Source organism: Stegodyphus dumicola, chromosome 6 (assembly GCF_044657685.1).
Source record: "Stegodyphus dumicola isolate Sdum_Otavi_A_Nest chromosome 6, ASM4465768v1".
In the NCBI taxonomy this organism is placed as follows: Eukaryota; Metazoa; Arthropoda; class Arachnida; order Araneae; family Eresidae; genus Stegodyphus; species Stegodyphus dumicola.
This window is the reverse complement of record NC_140773.1, coordinates 158,680,927-158,705,489: the sequence shown is the minus strand read 5'-3', so window position 1 is coordinate 158,705,489 and position 24,563 is coordinate 158,680,927. Positions and strand designations below refer to the sequence as shown.

General features: G+C 31.1%; 2 protein-coding genes across 3 annotated transcripts in view; one reads left to right on the top strand and one right to left on the bottom strand.

Annotated features, from left to right (window-relative positions):
• Nucleotides 1-9,991, top strand: part of LOC118192399 (bcl-2-related ovarian killer protein homolog A-like) — a 233,342-nt gene extending 223,351 nt beyond the window's left edge. Inside the window, exon 4 of one of the 2 annotated variants that reach the window (XM_085819119.1) lies at nucleotides 9,849-9,991. In XM_085819119.1, the coding sequence (XP_085675245.1) occupies nucleotides 9,849-9,863 (15 nt within the window). In that variant the 3' untranslated portion in view covers nucleotides 9,864-9,991. Of the gene's footprint in view, nucleotides 1-9,831 lie in introns of both variants that reach the window. The other variant, XM_085819117.1, reaches the window with a different exon arrangement.
• A 24-nt stretch (nucleotides 9,992-10,015) lies between these two features.
• The window catches only part of LOC118185161 (ubiquitin-associated domain-containing protein 2-like), a 50,119-nt gene continuing 35,571 nt past the window's right edge, over nucleotides 10,016-24,563 (bottom strand). The window contains exons 8-10 of the mRNA XM_035354974.2: nucleotides 23,400-23,562; nucleotides 19,044-19,129; nucleotides 10,016-11,859 (exon numbers count right to left, since the gene is read on the bottom strand). Of these exons, the coding sequence (XP_035210865.1) occupies nucleotides 11,749-11,859; nucleotides 19,044-19,129; nucleotides 23,400-23,562 (360 nt within the window). The 3' untranslated portion in view covers nucleotides 10,016-11,748. The remainder of the gene's footprint in view (nucleotides 11,860-19,043; nucleotides 19,130-23,399; nucleotides 23,563-24,563) is intronic.

Here is a 24,563-nt window from a genome sequence, read left to right as displayed (position 1 = left end):
ATCCACATCAGGTTTCTTAATACATTGAACTCCATAAATGTATTTTAGAATAAAGTAGTACCTATCTGAGATAGTTTTCTTCATTTTAAAGTTGAGACAGCTAGGGGGAAACTTTGTTCTGAATATAATTTGTAACATTATTACCTGTATGTGTTGCATATGATGATATAAAATATAATTAAAAAAGATTTCTATACAATAAGCTTTTATTTAAAATCCGTATGTACAGGCATTACGTAAAAAAATCTTTGAACTGGATTCGAGAACGGTCGAAATGGAAGTTTCCGTTGAAATATTATACCCCAAAATTTTCGTGATTACAATACTTCCTTTACTTCGTACTAGAAAGTAAAAATGATAAAGTCGCAATAAACTAAAACTCATAGCAGTCACTAACTGGGTGTTGATTTTGTGTGATGTTAAACTTGAATAATGTGATATCGGACCATGTTCCTGAGCATTTTCTACAAATTACCAGTACCCAGGTTCGAAAGTATCCGTTATCGGATATTGCTTTCATTACCAATCTAGATATTTTATTGCATGCCCTTTAGCAGACCAAAGGACGCGGCATTTTCTAATTCCCGCAGGCTATACGACAGATCTGGATCAATATGCTTATGATCATATTGATCCAGATGAAACATCGCTGAACGAAAAAAATGATGAAAACATCGCTGAACGAAACCTTTGGATAAATATCTATGTCTTAAATAATAATAATAATAAATAAATAACATAAAAGAGAGAGAGAGAAAGCTCAGTGTACATTAGTTTCCCTTAAACTAGTCTTGCCTGTTTCAAAAGACACGTAGAATATCTCACCTGATTTCCAAATATGTAAATTTATTACAAAAACACCCACGTATTTAAACATCTTTTATGGTTAATAAACGTCGAATAAGTATTTATTGTTTTCTGTAAAGGAATTTGTGGCTTGACAATATATATATATAAGGTAAAAAGGTATACATGTATATATATAGGAAATTCTTCATGCTATTGCTTAAAAGCAAATGTGATACTGTGGTTCTCGTGTAAAATTTTTTTAACACTATGTAAAAATAAATTGCAATTACAAAAAGTTTAAATGCAAGAAGTATGAAATTCTTAACAAGACAATTGAAAAATAAAAAGTGAATGTAAAACTCAAATCAAATTTGAATGTTAAAAAATGTTGATCAAAGTTTAAACAATCCTAAAACATTTTAAAATAAATACAAAAATTATTTTAAAACACTAGTAAAATTACTAAGAAGCGGTCTTGATCGCACAGGTCTTCTTTAGTTTGTTCTTCTTTCTTCAATTATATGTATATATATATATATATATTGCCACTAAAGGGAAATATTTGTTGCAAGTGCCCATGTTCGGTTTCGTACAGAAGCGATATAGTAGACTAAATACATAGCTACGTCTTGAACAATTAATTTCCTTCTTTACTAAATAAATATGCAAATCTCAAAGTAGCGTTAATTTACAATTAAGATATAATTATAAACTCATGGCACATTTTATTTCATTTGGCACTGCCGTTTTTAGCCCAGAAGGGCGATTAATTTCAAAACGGCATTTTACGTGGATTCACTTTTCAAACAGTTGCCACCAAATACTATCGCCATGTATTATATTTAAAAAACTAAATAATGAAAAATCTGCATGAATGTTTCTCGCATTGGGAAAAAATAATGAAACTCGTACTGGGTAGGCATTCCACAGCTTTAATTAAGCAGTTCTTTCCTGTTATCTGATAAGTTAATCACAAAAAACTCCTGACGCTGAATGTTCATGGAGCTGAACTCTTGAAAGTCAAAAGTAGAAAAAACGCTGGATATAAAAGGTGTTGCCATTGCTCTCTTTGAAATCGTTGAGTTCATTAACAAAAAATTCCTTAAAGTTTTACAAAATTTAAAATAGATAATAAAACGAAATCGAAATTCAAAATTCGGGCTTCCAAGTGCCCATGTTCGGTTTGAGAACTATGTTATTCAAAATTTGATGGCTCTAGGTACCGTTATGTGTAACAATGAATGAAACACCTGAAAATACCAGCGACTATAGTGTTGAAAACTGAGTGTACGTGCGGTCATTGATTGTACATGCGGTGTACGATTGCAGGCTTGCCAGTTGCCAACTTAAGTTTAAATGAATTATTATTCTTTATTATAAATTAATTTTTGTTGACATATTATATTAATATATACACATTTTACGTTATATTAAAAAAATATATAGTAGCAAAAAATGACGAAGGGAAATGGTGAAGTAAGAGGAAATTCGCAAAATCATATAGACATAAATTCTGGTATCAAAGATTTGTGAAAAGTAGCAAATCTGTGAAAGTAAGGCTGAATAATAAATCCCATTCAAATCAATGGGAGATGAAAAATAAAAGAAAAACGATTATGAAATACTGAAGTTCCCCCCCCCCCACACCAACAAAGAGTCTAACCGGTCGAATCTGCTCTTGTGAACGGGGCTTAAAGCCCCGTTCACAAGAGCAGATTCGACCGGTAGCGAAAACCGGTTCTTCCAACGTGTCCCGTTCACATGGGACAAGCATTAACTGCCTCGCCGAATTGGAGGCAGAACTTGGTTGAATGTTTCTTACCTCTCGGGAGCAGGGCAAATGGGGAGATTTCCCGTACTATACTGCGCGGTTCACTTAATTTTAGTTACTGCTCGCTGGACTGTCAGCGAAACAATCGCGCTGATAGATGTCTGGGGATGTGATAGCATCCCCCCCAAAATTAGACAGAACTGTACAAGATACGGAAATTATAGGCAAATACAGACAAGGTTTATCTGATGCTAGTAATCCAAAAATATCGTTCAAATTAAAACTAAAGTTAAAACAAGTGCATATCGGCTTCAACGCAAAAAGGGACTCGGTACCTTTTGAATGATTTTTTTTTAAATTTAAGCATTTTCATCTACTTAATAATTATGAATCATCCATTTAATAATTATGAATTTTATTAAATGGTTTTGTGAGACAAAATAATTTTGAGCTGAAAAAAAGTTTTTGCTAGCATTTTTTTTAATTTAAATTTTTGAAGAAAAATTTTACGATTAAAATGTCTTTCTTCTCCTACAATTTTCAATGTCTCCCCCCCCCAGTTTTTTATTGTATTTATTAGAGTGTTCTTAATAACTTCAAGGAATGATTTTGCAATTAATGAATTAGTTTCTGAAGGGGGAAAAATACACTTTTATCTAATATCTTTAAAACAAATATGATCTCAGTCACATTTTCATTTCAAATAATTTTTTCCGAAAGTATTTTGCAAAATCCATCCTTGTTTCTATAAAGTATATAATTTTATATAAGCAGTAAAAATAATAAAAAATTTAATCCATACCTGTATATGTTTTAGGAGTAAAAGGATTTATTGGAAAAAGTGCAAAAGTTTCTCAGTTTGCATTTGCAGTTTAAAGAATTCAAACTGTCTAAATAGACATTTAATCATTTCAAATCTTTAAAATTTTATTACTGACTTTCAATATACACATATGTATATAAATCAAACCTAGCGCTATTTATTCAATTGGTAAATATAAACATAAATTACAATCCTTTTTTTAAAACCTTATGTGGCCAGAAAAATTGCAAAAACTCAAATACGCAAGCAGAATTTTTCTTTACCTGTTTTTGTTTTGTAAAACACGTTCAAAACAATTTTAATACATTAATTACTTATAATATTGCTGCGTGCGTACGGGTTTGTAATAGATTGATAATAGTTTTTAATAGTTGTCATTGCACTCAAATCCGATGATAGCTTAATTAATTTTATTTTATCAACATAAACACTTCAAAGTTCTGGAATTTTCCACAGAAATACTCGTACAAGTGTTTAGCATATCACTAAGTATAATCAGTAGTTATGCTTCAATCTAAAGAACGTTAAACACAACGCATCTTAAGAGAAAGTTAACTCAGAAATATCTCCAATCTCAGGCTGAACTAACAACTGGTAACAATAACAACTTATATAGCGTAAATAATGTCATAAAAATAGTGTGGTATAATGAGATTATTACTTTGAAACCGATGTTTCGAACTGATGCCCAAGAAGAACCAATATTTTCCATTCTGCTTCATTGCATATCTTTCAAAAAAGTACAAAATCATCCATTTAATTTCCTTTATCATTTTTTTTAATGCGAAAAGTTTGTTTTATAAACTGTGAAAATGTCGGAAGTTTGTAACCGATATATTTTTAGATATGAAATTTTAAAATTAATGGGCGTCAAAAAGTCTAAAAATATGAACGATTTTCAAAAATTCTCCCAAAATATTTTTAAAAAAAATTACGCTAAAAATTTCATTTAATTTTTTTTCTTTCACAGTGTGTTATGGTGCAAACTATAATATTCTGAGATTCTCAGTTTATTTGTTAATATTTGCAAAAAGTAGTTTCAACTTTAAATTTGAAAAAAAATCTAATCCTCTAAAAATCAAAAGCGTGACACCACATCCACAAGCAGTGTATGTACAAAGTTTGAGTTCTATGTCATATCGGGAAGCAGTTTAAAAATTCATTACCATCTTTTAACCATAGCGACAAGCACCAAGAGTGAACTAAATAACAGCTTATAAATAAATAAAATAATAATAATAATTAAAAAGCATATATTTTTCAGGAACCATTACGAAAGTTCAGGTATCAGTTACGAAAGTACAAATTACAAAATTAACAACAGTAAACCACTTTAAAAATGTGTGAACAGTATTAGAAATCTGCCAATTCGGAGACGTGATTGTTCATAGAGGCTTTAGGTGTAAAGGGGAAGGAAGACGGTGGTCTTCTGAACGGGTCCTAAAGACGAAACTCTTTCATGTCTCCTTTTTCTCCCCTTGCTAACGGCAGCTGTGCGAAGGAGCGTTGCATGTGAACGGGGCATAAGAGTCTATCATTTTTCTGAATGAAGTTTTTGACGATTTAGACACGTGCCGAGCAAGCTAATAATCAACAGTGGTTAGAGGAGGGGATAAGGGAACATATGCACGACCCCAAAATATTTTTATTGTGATCACACAATGACGGACACGTTAAACGATTGGCGGACGTCATAGTGTCCGCGGGCATAGGGTTGGGAACCCCTGCCTTAATCAATTAACCTAGCTTTTCATGCAAATGGTCAGGTTTACTGTGTGCTTCATTCATATAGCGCCCACCAGCGGCCGAGCGGTAAAGACGCTGAACACTGGTAGTTCGGTCCGAGGTTCGAATCCCGCGAACGGGCTGGCTGCATGGGCGTTTTCGTGGTTTTCCCCATGTGTAACATGTGTACGAGCCAGTTTCCCTTAGAAAGTCCTCCCTCCCTTTAGGCAGATAGCCCTTGTGTGCTTTGCCATAATTAAATAATCCAATCCATTCATATAGCAATTTTAATGGCCAGCTGTATAATTAATTAAAAAATTTCTTTAATCTATGAGTAATTTATATATTCGTAGATTATGCTCATGTGTGCAATTAATTATGTTTAGTATGCATGCGCCCAGGCGGTATAGTGGCTAGTGACGCTGCCATTTATACCGATCGACCCGAGTTCGAATCGTGGAGAAGGCATGAATGTTTTTGTAAGCATTTGTTCAGAAAGGAGGCACTATAAATACATGACGAAGACTTATTGATTGGTGGCAGCCCTCAGACTGCCTCATGTGAACCTTTCTATCAAAACTGACCTGTCTGATAATTTAGAAATGCACAGGTGCGCTTCTGCTTGCACCTGCACTTGTTTAGTATTCTCTCGATTACACAGATCTATGTATAGTATTACATATTGACAAATTCTCCATCACAATGCCCCCCTTTTTTTCTTTTTGTTTAATTCTGTGTAATTATTAAAAAAAAAGTACAAAAAAGACACTCCTCTTTCTTGCAATTTTTCATTAACATCCACCAATTTTGATGGAAATTACTATTTATTTGAAAATTAATATTTATTCATTTTTATCGTAACATTTCAAATGTAAAAATTTAGCTCATTATAATTAGCTACATATTACATAAATCGAATTATAAAAAATTAAGTTTATTGTCAGTTTTTCTTCTGCAAGCATGAACTTGTTCCCTTGTACCCAAATATCCAACAGTAGTTCAATTACCAATATTTTAATGAAACTTCAGCCAATGCTCGTCTAAAAGATTTCCCAAATTTTGAAGAAAAATTCCAAATCAGAAAGACTGCAAATTGAAATTGCGTTATCTATATATGCTATAATTTGAAAATAGTTCCATACAATTCAGATATATTGTTACCTCAAAAGTTTGCTATACATCTTTTTTATTTTTTTTATTTCTAAATGCTACCAAGACCTGTTCTTTATTCCGTTTAAGTTATTTTTGATATTCTGGCTTCAGAAAGATGTCTAACTTACAATCCGACAAACTATCTTTCATTTATGCTAAAAAAATGCATATTTTAAACAGCAGAATCTATCTTCTTCAATCAAAACTTAAAAAAACACTTTATCGCATCTTACGTGAATTTGAAGTAAATAAATTTTGATTGTCTATTAGTGCTTCAAGTGTCTTTGTAAGTATAGGCCATTTTTATCATGTAATTGCTTGTCACTTATCCCACTATTCTATTCTAACAACCAATATTATTTCATAAAATCTTACTTGGAAGTCCTATTAGTAATAACACTGCCTTTAGATCAGCCCAGAAATTCCACTAATGGTCTATATCAGTCAGTTTGAAGTCATATTCCTCTACTGTCATAAGTCTCTTTCATGTTTATTATGCAAGCTACAGGAAGAGAAGAAAATTTCTGCATGTTTAGGAAATTAAGTTTCCTCAGTTATTTAATGAATCGATGGAAAGTTACAGGTGTTTATCAAAATAATGGAACATGTGAATAAAAGTGACATTTAAGAATGCATTTTGTACAACCCTAGCTACCATTTTTATCTTTTTTATTTTTATTTATTTATTTATTTATTTTTAATATAAGAAGTATATATGACAGTAGTATGAGGTAGCTGTAGTGAAGTTGTTTACGTCTTGGATTTCCGTCAGAAGCGCAAAATGTCAGACTTCACAGATTTTTAAAGAGGCCAAATTGTAAGACCCTGACTAGGTGGAGCAATTGTGTCAGGAACATCCAAGCTATTAAGCATTTCTAGAGGTACAGTGTCTTAAAGTCATGACAGCATATACACAGTGCAAACCAGTGGATGGAAGGAGAAGCTGAATGAAACAGACCAATGGGTATTGAAGCAGATTGTAATGTCTAAAAAGGAAACAACTGCAGCCAAAGTGACTGCAGAGCTCAATAAGCATCCAGATTCTCCAGTGTCAATAATTACAGTTACAAGGCACCTTCATAAACAGAATATTTATGACAAAGCAGCAATTTCCAAATCACTTGTCACACAAGTTAATGACAAACGTCATGTACAATGGTGCCACAACCACAAAACCTGATCAATTGATAAGTGGAAGACAATTATATGGTCAAATGATTATCTTTCACACTTTTCCCACAACAAGACAGGTGCACATGTGGAAAACACCTGCACAAGCACATGATCGGGATTGTCTCCTTCCAGCTGTCGAACATGGAGGTGGAACAGTCTTGATATGGGCAGCTGTGTCCTGGTTTTCTGCTAGCTCAATCATAACCCTGTAAGGAAGGATCATTGGGAAAAAGTACACAGATGTTTTAGCTGATCAGCTCTCCATCCTATGATGCAAACTTTGTTTCCTGCAGGATATGGAATTTCCAGGATGATAATGCTCCTATTCATGCAGCGAGACTTGTTCAATCATGGTTTGATGAACATAAGGATGAAATGAAACACCTACCTTGGCCTGCAGTCCCCCAACCTCAATATAATGGAACCGTTATGGTCTGTTTTTGAGTTTTCGATCCAGAATCGATATCCTCTACCAGAACTTTCACAATATCTCCATGAAGAATGGTACAATATTCCTCTACACACTATTCAGCAGTTGTATGATTTGATTCCCAGGCGAATCCAAGCTGTATTACATGCCAAAGGCGGTCATATTAATAAAGAATTTGTTATAAATCTACACTGTTTCCATTATTTTGATAACCAGGCTGTAGTCTTCTGAATTATATATGAGCACTCTAAGTTTAGGTATCAATATTGATATTTAGTACTGCCCCTTTAGTTATTTATTGTCATATGGATGTACTCTTTGCATAATTACACAACAATAGCATTGTATTATAACTAATGTTCTAAGATAAAATTTTGTCAACTGGCTTGATAAAAAAAAAAAAATTGCTTAAATAACAAAGTTTTCTGCTAAAAAATGCCCTTTCACCATAAGGAAAGCAGCTTTTTTCTCAAAAAAGTTAAGAGCATTTGAACTTATCAACTTTTGAGAAAAAAGTCCCCCCCCCCAAATCACAGCAAAATGGTATTTTTTGTGGCAGAACAGTGTATTAATAGAATAAATAATGAAAACTCATTTGAATTAGTGTAATCATACAGTTTTTATTGCTTTTGAATATTTTAAATGGGTACTTTTTGAAATAATTATCAGAAGATATGATTTCAAGTTCAGTTTATTTCAATACATGGTTTAAAATAATAACAGTTATTCAAAATTTAAAATACTTCTTTTTGCTAGTATAACTTTTAAAAAATACATATAGTAAATTCTTCCTATGGACATCTATAATTCCAGAAATTTTAGTACTGAGGCTTTTTAATGTCATCAGAAATACTGGTTTACTTAAGAGGTAGTCACTAAGAGAATGTATTTGGAATAAGATATGTGCTTGAATTAAAACTATCATCCTATCTTATTCAATACTAATAATTAATTCAAAATTTGCTAACATAATATATACAATGAAATTTTTGACAACTTCTATATGGTATACAGGTGTTCATTAAAAAGCATTACTTTTACATAATTAATTATCTCTGTTATAAATAATAACAGTAAAAGAGTTGAGGAATAAAAATAAATTCTTAACAACTCATTTCATTGCAATGTAACATAATTTTAAAAATTAACAGGAAATAACACTGCATATGCAATTTTATTTTATGGCCTAAGAATTGAGTTAAACACAAACACTAATGCAATGAAAGTTTGATAATCCTGAAAGTTTATCACTTTGGTAATGCTTAATTATCAAATATACTAGATTATACCTCTTATCAAGATAATGCAACAAGAACAATTTTATAAATGCAACTTAGCCTATTGTAAGAATGCAAAGCTTACATAAAACATAGAGTATTTAATGACTGAAAGCATACCAGAAGATAAACTGCAGAATGTCCATTATTTGCTATTCTTAATCAGTTTATATTTTGGAATATTATGTTTTGCTGTGGTCTTTCCAACGTTCAAATTTACAGCTTCTTAACACACGTGATTGAGAAAAATACAAAGTAGTGTTTATTACTTCTCCACTGCTTTGTGGTTATCATGGTCTACAAATCTCATAAATGTATTAATTTTTTTGCAAATCTGTTTAGCAAATTTCATCTTGAGAAAGTTTGTCTATTTAATTGCTCAAAGGAACATTATGGGCTGAGTTTAGAATGATTCATCATAAAGTTATCAATATTTTAATTTTCTTCAACAAAATTTAGTTACATCACATTCCATGACGATATCCCCAAAATAAATGCCAAAGACCTTACAGTTCCTTTTGAATAACACATTCATAATCTTGTATGATAGCACTCCTATCATATATATATATATATATATATATATATGCTGGATTTATTGAACTTTTAATGCATTATAATATTTATTAAAATTGGTAATTGAAATATCAAATTAAAAATGATATAATTTGATTATCTTTTTCTCTTTTAGGCTACTTTATTAACAAGATTCAAAAAGGATAGTACCACCAGTTATGTTAAAGAAGTTTTATGCTCTTTCATAATTGTTCTTCTACTCATCATCCTGTGGTGGATTTTATTATAATTGAAGACTTGATCCTATTTCCTTTTCTTTTTTTGTACATGTTTTGTGAATAAAATAAGTTATTTCTTAAAAAAAAAAAAAAAAAAAAAAAAAAAAAAAAAAACTTAATGTCTTATTTAAAAATCTTATCACTCTTATTTAAAAAATTATACAAATTATTTATTTTGTGAACATTTTAGACATGGAGATAAGATCATTTATTAGAATTCCGCCTATCAGTGGCTTAATGGCTAAAGCCATGAAAAATCAATAGTTCATGCTATGTGTATGAAAATAAAGGTTATTTTTCAGCAAATGAAGAAGTGTTGTTCCATTACAAAAGGATTACAAAGCTAATTTTATTATGTGCCTGTAGTGAAAAACTGTTGGCAGATCTAACAGCATCAAATGAGTTTTCAGAAAAATTTTTTTAATTACACAGAAGAAAGAAATTTGCATCCACTGTTTTTATCAAGTGAAGTCTGTATAATTTGGTTTAACTGAACATTTTATTATTTGGCTTAAGAGTCTAGTCCTGTAACTACCAGTTAAGAGAGTACTTTCTGGTATTTCTAAAAGATGTTCTTCATACCACAGCCAGTCTTCACATCATCATTCACATGTAGATCTACAAACTTTTGTATATCTTTTAAAACTAAAGGCAGTCCAGTAAATGAAAACTAGAATTTTATATCTGCAGTATCAAATTAAATGAAATTAAAACTTAGATATGTAACTGCTGAATTTCAATGCTTATTTAAAAAAATAATAATCATACAAAAAATAGGACTATATTCAGTAAAGAAAGCTGTATTAATTTAATATTTTATGACAAGAAAAAATGCATAATGAACATTTATTCTTAATACTAATTAATAAGATTTGATATTTTTATTTGAAAAATTTTGCTTTTGTAAAAAAATGACAGAACATTACTTATATCTAAAATACCTAAGTAAATACACAAATTCTAACAAGGAATTATTTAATAACAAACTTGAAATAATGTGGAAAGTTATATATAAATATATATCCTCCCTTCATTTTTCAATATGCACAAATTTGATAAGATATCAGTTTTGATATCACTAGTCTTGTCCAAATGGCAAGATATAAATATCACAATAAAATGTGCAAGCATGAACAATATAAGAATGCCCAAGTTTTAATAATCACACTTAATTATAAGCACATCTACAATTCTTACACACTTTACATGAATATATAATAAAACAGCAGAAATGCTAGTTTGTACAAAATGTTTAACATAACAACATGCTTAATATATTGTTAGAACTAAAAGTGGTACTTAAAAATATGGAGTGTGAAAAATATTAATACTTTAAAATTAATAAAATCTAGTTGGTAACAATATTTTGCACTAAGCAAAACATGTAAAAAAAGCTTCCATCATTCTATTTATGGCATTATTTAAAAATATGGCAGTACAACAGAGACAATTTTACTGTATATAAATACCCAGGATATTTGATTTTCCAATACATGTACTTATACAATGTACAAAAGGTATTTGTACTATGTCAGGTTTAAGTCATATGTGTAGCATTTAAAAAATGCATAATGTAAGCAGATTTATGCTCAATCCAACCTTCAAAACAGTTATCATATCAAAAATTTGATTTTTGACATACCACCTTTTTCCCAATAATTCTGATTCAGACCAAGGTTTAAAAACTTTTCATATTTTAGAATTAAAAATACATTCTTATGAAAAACTTAAGGACACTACACTGAGTATGCAATTATGCATCAGGAACATAATACATACTTAGATCTATAATTTATTTACAATAAAATTATATCTCAGCTTTCATTTAAAAGAATCACAGTTGCCAGATTTATGTCATTATTACAAGTCTGGAGGGCACGGACGACATTCTGACGATCAAATCCCATTTCAACTAAAGTTTTCACCTGCCAAAAAAAATTGCAATATATATTTAAGTCAGAAAAATTACATATCAACAATTATTTAAAAATACAACAATTATATAGCAGTAAGTTTTGAAAATAATCAAACTTTGGCAAAGGGAAAAAATAAAGATTGACCCTTTTCATCTAATATTAAGGATCTGAAACTGGTGGCCCCCTAATGGTAATCAAATCTTGGCAAAATAAATAAATAAATAAGGATTGATTCTTATCATCTAATGTAGTGTTCTAAACTGGTAGCCGCTGAAGCAATTTTACATGGCATTTCACATTATTTTTATTACCATTGGAAATGAATGTGAGTAATGCCCCAGAAAACCTAAAAATAGAACTAATTAATTTACACTGTTATATAAATCTTATTCAAAGATTTAAAGACAGAGATTTGAATGACTCCCCTCCTCCACAGACACTTCTCAAAACATAAATAATAATCACTTTGTTTGAGAGTACATTTATATGTGAATAGCACTTTTTCCATGGTTAATTAGTGCTGATTAAAAAATTAACATTTAAAGAAAGAACCAGATTGACCATACACAGCTACAATTCTTAATGAAGACAGTTTCCAATATTTTTTTCTTTCAGGTTAAAAACTATATCAAAATTGAGATGCTGTGAGATATTGCAGTAATAAAGAAGTTTGTGATTATTTACATATAAATATTATTTCTGTATGCATCAAAGGAAAATTTAATAAATAAAGGAAAGAGAATATACTGCCATTATCTATTCTCAAGTTTTATACCTTTAAGAAAGTTTTTGTTAAGTTGTTTATTTTTAAGTAAGTTATTTACTGGTATATTTAACACATTAGAATTACAAGAAATTAACGTCAGCCTGAAAATTTGACCAGTTAACTGTGGCACTCTCGTTTAAGAGTGTGCGCTGTTTTGTATTACCAGAATCGAGCTATGACGAGTATATTCGTCAATCATAGAGTAAGTTGTGCTGGTAAGATATTGGATGAAAAAGATGGGTTTATTTTATAAAATTAAAAATATTATTACTAATATTTACTTATTTGGTTACATAAGCATGTATTACACACATATTTAACTAAAAACACAATAAATTAAATATATTATATATGTATAAAAAAGTAAGAATTTAAATTCCTGCTATGGAGTGATATTCAACAAAACAGGGTTATACACAATGGGACTTTGCAAATCGAACACGAGTAACACGATTCCTTCCTGATCTTATGTTTGTAGCAATGAGAACACCTTCGCATAGGGTTGTTTTTTCCCGATGTTCCCGATATATAATCTGGAACATGATCCCACCTAACTGGCTTATATTAGGTCTAAATGGCTGCATTTGTGTTGATTTATTTCTTTCAATTGTACACGTTGCAAAAGTGTCTTCAATAAATTTGAGCAAAAAGTTGATACGCAATAATGTTCCATTATTTTTTTTTATATAATATGAATGCATTCAGACACACAATGTCTAAGAAATGGAGAAATACCTTTTTGTAGTACTTTTTAAGTCGTTTTCTTGCTGTGAAGTACGCTATGATAATTCCATCGCTCATATCCACTCCACCCATTTTTTACTATATTTAATCACTAGCTCCAGTTTCTTTGTTATTATTTTTCTTTTCTCTGTTTCTATTACGTTGCTTTATACACGCGTTGCTTACACTGCTTTATACGCATGACGAGTATACTCATCAATATATAAAATTGTGCCGCTTCTCCATGACGAGTATACTCGTCAATCACAGTTACTGATTAATACTTAGTTATCAAAAAGTTTCAATTACAAAGTATAATTATCAGAATTCTAGTGCAGGTTTAAATTTTAAACAGAAAATAAATACAAATTGAAATTTTTCCTTTCCAACATAATTATTAATATGTATGTATTTTTTATAAGTATTTAGTAAGTAAAATTTAGTTTTATTAAAAATCTTTCTCATTTTGATTTAAAAAATTCAGTCTATTAGCAGGTTTCAAGTCACGCATGTGGTCCACATACAGTTCTGAGACCATTGATCCAATACAAAGCTTTCTCACACATTGGGGGAGGGGGGAGATTCTACATTTTAATGTTCTTCAGTTATAATCCATACTCTCGTAAAAAAAAAAAAAAAAAAAAAAAAAAAAAACTGAAAGCATAGCTTTCTCTTTAAAAAAATTACATCAAAATAAATTTCTATAGCCCACTACTTCAAATACCTATATTACTTAGACAGCCATCATTATATGTTTATTTGTTACATAATTACTCTGCAAAAAATAAAATTTTAGCAACATTTGTTTATATTAAAATATGCAAATAGAAAACGAAAATTTGGAATCTTCTATGCAAAGAACATGCAATTATTTTTTTCCAACTGAAAGGAATTCTTCCTTAAAAATACATTTTCAAGAACGAACACCAAACACAATTATACATTTTTCCCAACCCAATTTGGAAGTGCAAAATTTGCTAGACTTTTCATCCAGACCTGGTTTAAGGATTCATACATTTCATTTCTTACAACATGCAGATTCGTTTACTGTTGAATAAGAGAACCAAACCTATTAAAGTGTATGAATAAGAACTAGGCATAACTGATATAATTGCAGTTGGCAGGAATACTTATGTTACTGTGCACAATGGTCAAGTGTTCAAAATAGAAAGGAAAAACTGAAAGTCCTAACTAAATTGACAAAATGAACAGAAGTATTCCCTCGCCCCCCAAAAAGAAAATAAAAAATAATGCTGGGCAAGTTCTTCTACAGCAGTGAATTTTCAGCAGTATTCGTAGGGATAGTGGGAAATGTTTCCTTTTGCAGGTCCCAAACAGAAAAATTCAGATCTGGGAAATTCAATGGGTTTTTACTACAGCATGAAAAACCACAAGTAGCGTCATGGGTCTTTATACTATGATTTTTAAACAAAAGACTGGATATTTTTTAAGGATCAGCAAAACTGAGAAATAAACATAAATTAAAATAATCCAGATCACGTGGATTCATGTTCTGCTGAATTTATCTGAAGAAAAAGCAAAGAAACACTAACTTGTCCAAAGCAATTTTATCTGCAACTGTTGGTTTGCCGCCAGAAAAGTGGCAAAAATCCAACATATAAACACGAAATTGTATACAAGGTGATTGTAAGTAATTAAAATTCAAGTTGTTTTGTTATTCTCATATCATCAAATATGATCTGAGTTTTCCGATAGCATGAAATCATAGTGGCATATATATGTTTTTGAACAGCACTAAACAGATCCAATCTGCATTATGTACTATGAAAGAACCAAAATATAGAGGCTGTTCGCACGACAATTTTCATTGTATTTACAGAAACATTTACCCCCCTTTTTTTTAATGTTCCATTTGATTACTCTTATTTCTGACTATCTTTCTGCACCATAATTTCCAAAACAATAAAGCTTTTTTTGTAAATGTTCCATTTGATTAATTACTCTTATTCCTCACTTTCTTTCTACACCATAAATTCCAAAACAATAAAGTTGCCCCCCCCGAAGAGGAATGTTATCCCATTCCTCTTAAACAGATTGTCAAGGAGGGTTGTAGGTCAACGTCTCAACAATCCACTTTTTAAAAAAGTCTAAAAGTGCAGAAATCCATGGATGATACTTCAGGAGATTTAGTAGGAATATGAGTGAAGAGAATAGCCTTAACACACGCTTCTTGTTTTATTTTTTCCAGGAAATTAACAGTGAATTTCGAAATGCAGCTGCTTGCTTTGTCTTGATGCAGTTCCACCGATTGATGGCACTGCGAGTAAAGAGAAGGTATTTCATATTTGAAAACTGGGTATAAAATATGTTCCTGATAATATGTCAAGTTTACCTTGTCAAGTTTTCTGCACTCTCTTTAATTTTTATTTATTGTTATATCAAAAACCAACAGCAATCATAAATTCTTTTGAAAAATTTTCTTTAGATTCTTTGAACCATGTTCTAAATTTTTTTTTCCTCTTTGATGATAATAAATGGATCCCTTTTTATTGCGATCATTTAAATATACCCAAGATTCATCTATTGTGACAACATTTTTCCATTTAGTCCAAATAATTATTTCTCATAAAGAATTCTGCAGCATGTTCTGCTTTCAGCAATATGTTGTGGAGGAAGACTATACACATTACATTTTTTTTCGCCTTTTTAAAATATATTTTGCACAAAACAAAATTGTCAAATAGCAGATGCTAATTTACATTTTCAAAAATATTGTTGCAGTTATTTTTTTTTCACCAGGAAAGTTGTCCAAAAAATGTGCGAACACTTTCTGTATCTAATGCTCTATTACAGAAAATTTAATACACATAGGTAAGGAAAAATACACTACATGAAAATTTCCTCATTTGCAATATTATGAATTAAGAGGTTAATGTAAGTTTTATATGAAGTAAAATAATTTCATTGTGAAGTTACACACATTTTCTAAAGCATGAGCATCAAAAATAAATAAATACACTGGTTATCATAAATTAAGGAAAAATCACAAAAATCACGATTACTGAAAAAGTTACATGTAGAATTTAATGAAACTTACCCACAATATACAACACATAGTAAGGTATCAAATAATATAAAAAGAAATTACCAGACAAATATGGTAGTATAGAACTTAGCACATGTATAAAATGAACAAATCGAAGGTGTCAGTTTGCTATAGGAAAAGTACCTTCAATATGAAATATGATCGCCTCTAGAAGCAATACAGCACATACAGCGATGTGTGATGGTTTCAATTATGCGGTCTATCAGTTCCATACGAAGCCAGAGCCATTGCTCTTGCAAAGCAGTTGCAAGGGTTTGAGGGGGCGGATTGAGAGCAGCTAGACATCTCCCTAAAGCATCCCAAACATGCTTGATAGGATTCAAGTCAGGCCGGAGACTGAGCTGGCCCTCCATGCGCATAATTGTTTCCTTTTGAAGGTAATCATCTATGATGCTAGCCCTGTGTGGTCTTGCACTGTCGTCCTGTAACAGGAAAGCATCACCTATTGCCCCGGCATATGGGCACATATAAACATCAAGGATGTCATTTCTATAAATCTGAGCATTCACGGTTCCCCTTAGAAAGACATGGAGGTCTGTGCGTCCACCCAAAGAGATGCCACCCCAAACACAGACACTGCCTCTTCCGTATGCATCTCTTTCACGGATGTTTGACGGATGCTAATGGGTTCTACGTTCTCTCCATATCAAATAACGCCTACTATCGTTTTCTAGACTAAACCTTGTCTTATCCGTAAAGAGAACCGCCCTCCATTGATCAGGCGTCCAGTTAAGATGTTGTCATACCCACTGAAAACGGTCCCTCCCATGGTGTGACGTGAGTGGCACACAAATGGCTGGTCGCCTCGCATACAGACCACCTTTGTGAAGCCTTCTACGCACAGTTGACGTTGACACGAACCTTTCGGTGGCTGCAGCAAGGGAGGATCTAAGAAGAGTCGGAGTAGCGGTTCTATTCCTGCATGCACATAATGTCAAATATCGGTCATCGGCACTCGTTGTAGCAGTTGGCCGTCCTTGGCTGAACCTTCTAGATGCCGAATCTGGGTTTGAAATTCCCTCCGCAGTCTATGAACCACAGTAGAACTCACATTTAGCCATCTGGCCACTTCTGTTTGACTTTGTTCTGCCTCTAGTTTCCCAACGGCTCTCCATCGCAGTTCTGCAGGCAAATGATGCCTGGAGGTCATTGTTATGCATTGGCTACCTCAGATTTCTGATGTCACTGTCACAGTGAAATATGTGGGCTTGCTCTCAAGCATGGACTTTTATGCTCCTTGCAGATGACGTATTCCAAAAGCAGCGCCACTAATTTGCCTATCGCAGTTTTACTCAGCTACTCTTACTTGGCAACATATTCAAATTTTGCATGGTTTGGCTTATTGGAGTTATGAGGGAGTTATTGCTATTTTTGTGATTTTTCCTTAATTTATGATAACCAGTGTACATAAAACAATACACTTTTTTTTACCAACAATAATTTTAAATTTTCATTATTACAGCTAGATGCTTCTCCCAAACAGCTAAATACTAATTAATTTTAATAATGCAAACTAGTATGACTGGTTAAAAAAATGCCACTTTAGAACAAAAATCTCATATCTGATTTTAAAATTCTTAAAATGAGATCCCTGGTTGATATACAATAACATTAATCTTAGTAACAATCATAGACATATTTTTATTTTAAAGACAAGATAATTCCATGATATTTTAACAAAATTATGGCTGTTACAATGTAGTTATTAAAACTAAAAGAATTTGTTAATGAAATTTTGTGTTTGTCTTTGGTGCTTTCAAATAAACTGGTCTAGCTCATTTAATATTCTTCTTTAACATTAAATTCCAAACAACTTTAAAAAAAACCTGCCACATTTCGTACTTAACATTTATTTATAGTAATACCTTTTCCTCAACTGAAATTAACACCACTTTTCTGAAATCAAGGAAAAACAAATAAAAAATAACTTCTTTCTTGAAAGTTCTTGGGATTCTATATCAGGTAAAAATAGAAGTTTTATTGAAAATTTCTATGTATTCTATGACTAACACACCATAATCCTTCTTGACCTGCACTGCAGTTAGAAATATGGAATTTAAATATGTGAAACAAAATACATAATAAAAGGAAGAAGCAACATTTGCAGCACACACAAAACAAATAATTACAAATCATGGAGAAATAGTGGACTAGATTGGAAATAAATTTTTTTTTTAAAACTTAACTGTATACATTTTTCTCTCTTTAATTTTATAAAACTAGTGTCAAAATAAGGGTAAAATTTTAAATTTTAAAATTGAATTCTGTTAATTTAAAATTTGATGTATTTTCTTTACATACATTTAAATTTATTTAAAGGAACAGCAAAAATTTTACTTATTTTCACATCTGAATGATTTTCAGAACACAGATTATGAACAAGCCTTTTTTCTTCCCTCACCCGCTCTTCTAAATAACATTTGCACTAAAACACTGAATTATATTAAATATGCAATATTTACTATTGATAAATATTTTCAGTTAATACAAACATTTTAATAATTATATCTGATTTTCCTTCCTTGATGAAAATAACCAAAATTAAACCAAATATATTAATTCAGGTTATTTTAAATTATTAACTGCTTGATGATTAAATTAAATCACCCATCCCTGATTAAGCCTCGAATTTTTTACCTGATCTTCTTGAGGTGGAGAAGTAGAAGCAGCAGCAGCGACAACAGCATGATTCTGATTGATACCATTTCGTATGTCCCCTGAATCTGAAAAAGAAAGAACACACTAAGATATTTATCGAATACACCTTCTTTGTGTTATCCTTACAGACTAGATAGTGGCCTGTATAATAAATAGTATTCTGCTTTACAATATACACGAAAAGGGGTTTTGACCAAATTTTACATATTTAAAATCACATTCAAGCATTTAAAAAAAAATGCTGGCATCTGAAACATACTTTCATAAATTTTAATTTTCCTTGTACAGAATATAAGACAGGGAATGCTGATGTAATTCCAAAAGATAGAGAAGAATGGTTAGTTTTTTAAATTATCCATACATATGGAATTATAAAATGCATAGATAAGTTTATTTCTTGAAGTTCCTACCTGCAGAAGTAAATCAATTTGTTTAACACTATATAATTAATTGCTGCTAAAAGCTTCAGTTTGTGCCATATAGGAAACTTCAAATAGATATCCTTAAGCAGCTTTGTTTTCATCCTTCATTATCATCTTTAAGCCACATACTTAATCTTATTCTATTAACTTTGATATGCTCTTCACTTGTTATATATTTTATATGGATCACTGGAATTTACAAATAACAAAATGGGAGCCACCATGTCTTCAAATTACATAATGTTGTCACACAGTTTATAATAGTCTAATTTCTGTACAATGAAATTATACACCACCACAGAACTGTGCTGTAGAACAGCAATATTGTAAAGTGCACACAGATAGTAAGAACATGTTTCGAAGAAAGATCACATTTAAAACAGTCATATTTTTTTTTCATTGCTGGTGCAAGGATTGAACATTAGATAAATTTTGACAAAAACTTAATTTAAACAGCAGCAAAAATGTTAGTTATTATTAAAGTAATATTAATTTAACAAAATAAAAATGGAGGTTTTTTTCCTTTTCTTTTTTTAATGAAAACATATTCTGCAACTCTAAAGTCAAATCATCAAGAAATACAGAAGTTTACATTCAAAGACAATTTGACACTATTGAAGGAAAGTATTTACAACCTGTGCAAGAATCTAATAATAAGAATAATAAGTATAACAGATCAGTCCCCCCCCCCGGCAAATTGTTTGATAAATGTTGCTACTTATTAATTATGGTGTCAGTCTTCGAATCAGGGATACATGAAACTTAACCAAAAAAATTTCTGAGAGACTGTTAAAATCTTATGAATTATGAAATTTATACCATTAGAATAATAAATGCAGAAACTAATTATTATAATACATTACACTGAACAGACAACTGCATAGTATTATATAAACTTTAAACTGTTTACATTTGATTTCTTTTTTTATTTATAATTCATAAAATTTCTATGGTCAAATTCAAATGCAAAGATTCTGAGTAGCAAAAGGAAACACGTTTCAAGTTTTCATTTCTTTGACAATTAGCTATGCATTCTATTGTTATTTTAAAATCTTTCAAAAATATTCATATTGAACGACCTTTTTCCAATTTATTAAAATTTATTATTAGGCATTTTACTATTCCAGAAAGTAAAATGGTTTTTCATATCATGTAAATACTTTGTATGCTTTATTAAGAAATGTCAAAGACAACTGCAATATTATGCACTACGTGTCAAGAGAGATAATATGGAGGACTACCAAAATATCTCATTGGATATTTTCAATCACCAAGCAGACAAAACGGATACAAGTGATCTGCATGAAGTTTTCCAAGATCAGAGTAATGATTAAATTTTAACACTAATAAAACACAATCAGTGGCATACATAGCTTCTTGTCTAATAGTGTGTTAGACAGTTTCATAATTTTGCAATACTTGCAAGTGAAAACATAAATCAGACATTAAGAGTTATGAGACAGATAAAAGTGTATATGACTTAACATGTTAAGTTAGAACTTAACATGCTGTATTCTAACTTAACATGCCGCCGCCTATTAGATATGGAGAGAAACTCTCACTTGGCCATCTGGATTCAGCTAAGCAACATACATTATAGCAGAAGTTAAAAGTACTTATCATACATATGAAATAACAAATTTGCAAGTGCAGGAAAATTAGGCTTCGTAGCATTTCCTCTAGTTTTTCACTAAAATGAACATGTTTCATGTTCAGATTGTTAATATTTGTTTAATTTAAAAGTTCAGGATTATAATCCCTAGAAAATATTGTTGGCATATTATTTGGCATCTTTGAACTGTGTATAATGGATCTTATCTTCTTGCATATGAAAATCATAAAAGTGCATTTATTGTACTTTATTTCCTTCATAAAATGTGTTTAATAACTGAATCATGCTTACAAGATCTTGTATCTCTGTACAAATATTATTGCGTTATTTTCTTCCTTTACGTTTGTACGGGGTTTATAGATTTGCAGTGAATAACGGCGACACTTGATGGAGTATTGAAACACACTTTATTTAGCCAATATTAATCAGACAGATCCAAAGTCATGTTTCACAGTCATCGAAGACTCGCTGGAACAATCAGTGACACAGCCTTCAGGTTATCAGGCTATAACAATGGAGACAGCTTCACTGCAAAGCACCAGAGTACAGCTCCTGACTGCGTGGTCATTCTCGGAACTCCACGTACTCTCGAGACTCTCCACACTACAACTTGTGATGCACTTGATGACACACAGAGCACAGCTCTCGACTCTTTGGTTCAGACTGGTAAATCGGTCCAAGGTTTGAATTCCGTGAACGGGCTGGCTGCATGGGCGTTTTCGTGGTTTTACCCATGTGTAACGTATATACGAGCCAGTTTACCTTAGAAAGTCCTTCACAAAGGCATCCCTCCCCTTAGGCAAATAGCCGTAGTGTGCTTTGTCATAATTAAACAAACCAAACAAATATTTCGCATTCTACTTCCCCCGCATATTATACTTTTATTAATTTATTGTTTTAGTTATTATTTTTTCATAATTAGATTCTATTTTGTTTATTTTTTTCTCAGATACCACCTTATAGTTACTTTCATAAACTATCATCATTCTAATATTAACATGTTCACCAACTATAAGTATACTCAGAGTTTGCATATGAGCCTGACAACTATGAAAACATTCATATAACAATTACCAAAATTATAGTTTGTATATAAGGCTGCCAACTATAAAACATTCATACATTAATTACTAAGCTCCTATGTCAAACATAACATGTTAATTTAAACTAAGCATGTTAATTTGGACTCCTGGTTTGGTAAGAAAGTCAGCAGTATTGATATAAGAAAAACAGTCATCAGAAATACAATATACTGTACTTGTAAGTAGAATTATTGTAAAAAATGCATATTCATTGCTACAAATAAAACAATTTTTTAAGCTTTTCTCAGCACGTTAATATATATGTGTCAATATATGATTCTGTATAATACATAAAAAATAGAAACATTTTTATGAAAATATAAAAGTGTATCATAAACTTATCAGTGAATCATGTAAATTAATTACAAATGGAAGAATTTAAAGCAATTTTCTCCATGTATGGTGGTGTTTATTCCTAGCACACACAACAATCATGAGTTTCATATTGTCATTTGTTTTGTGCATGTACTTAGCATGCCTTTGTCACGTAATTCTTTCCTCCATAGATAAGTAAAGTTCCAAATAATGTGGACCCAAAATCCTGATGTCATTCTGTAATGTTTGAGACTCATCCATTCCTACATAAACTGAAATACATTCATCTCTAAATTTTATTTCCTTCTATTTATTATATTTCCAGTGAGTAAACTGTAAAATGCTTCTATATTTTGGATGTATACATCAAAATGCCCATTGCCAATTTACCTGCTACCAAACTGTCTTTTGTAACACAAAAAGTAAAAATATATTTGACCAGAAAATTCTAAAGACTAACACAAGATTATTCATAATTAGCATATAAAACAAAATATTAACTGATAAACCAATTATGTGTGTGTGATTATGGCAAAGCCTCCAGGGCTATCTGCCTAAGAGAAGGGATGCCTTCGTGGAGGACTTTCTAAGGCAAACTGGCTCGTATACATGTTACACATTGGGAAAACAATGAAAATGCCCATGCAGCCAGCCTGTTCGCGGGATTCGAACCTTGGACCAAACTATCAGTGTTCAGCGACTTTACCGCTCGGCTGCTAGTGGGCCGATAAACCAATTATGAAATTAATTATTTTGATCTTGCAGAAGAGAACATGTTTAGTATGCAATAACAAACTACACGCCTGAGAAACATGACAGTAACATTAAAAAAAAAGTAATATGCCTGAATAATATGTAATTACTATTTTTAAAGGAAAAAATTTTTAATAGTTGTATTGCTTACCTGTGGAAGTACTTGCTTCAGGCTGATGACCTCTTCTCAGAAAGGCTGAAGGATTAAAGGCATTGTTCCAAATATTCTGATTATGAAAACTACCAAACAGACCACCATCATTATTGGGTGGAACAAGTCGCTCAGCATAACCTTGAGCCATTTGCTGGCGATTCTGGAGCAAGTAAAACATAAATCTTTTCCATTATATGACAGCAGATGCCAAACAATTTTCAAAGTATACAGTCAGTAAAAAATTTTGGAATATACTATTTCATTTTGTTCTCTGTTCACTGAATTAACTAACCTAAGAAATTAATATATGTTAAGAAAAATTTTAGCTTATATGAAATGAACTAGTGATGAAAATCCATTTTCTCGCTAGATGTATTACAAGCTAGCACATATGTCAATTTAACAAAAACACTGTTTGACACATACTGTTCTATGTTCTATAACAGAAAAGATAGCAAAACTTTCATTTATAATATTTGGAGCTTTGTAAGCTATATACCTTAATGCCTTGGCATTATTTTCAATTAAAAATCTAATGTCAGAATGTTTATTAAAACATTAGATTTTTTAAAAATATTTTACAAATCAGCTCATAAAACTTAGAAAGACTTTTCAAAAATGGTGGTTTGTATTGCATCTATTCATGTTCTTCCTTACCATATTATCAATAATCCAATTCTGAACTTATAGAAGTTTAAGTATAATTTCAGTAATTCACAAAGCCCCTTTATACATTGGAGAACAACGATTTATAGTGTAAAACACATTTTAGTGTGATAAATAATTTTTTTAAGCATTTTTCGAGCTTATAGCACTTTTGACTTGTTTTGTTCCCCCCCAACCTGTTAGTGGTTTGCATGTTAAAGCATATAACATATTTTGCTGCCTAATATGATACATATTTTTGTATAAAAAATTATATATGCAAGAAAAATAAAGAATATGTAAAAGATAAAAAATTAGCAGCGTAAATTAATTTCCCTTCTCTATTCTAAAAATAGCAACATCTATTTGCACTGCGTCATTTCAAGAAATTTGTCACATGACTCTTACATAATTCTGGTGATGTAAACTGAAGTAAAACTCAAACAGCCAATAATAATTTTACAGCAATATTAATTATCCAATTAAAATGCTTAGAGAATCAAAACTAACTCAGTT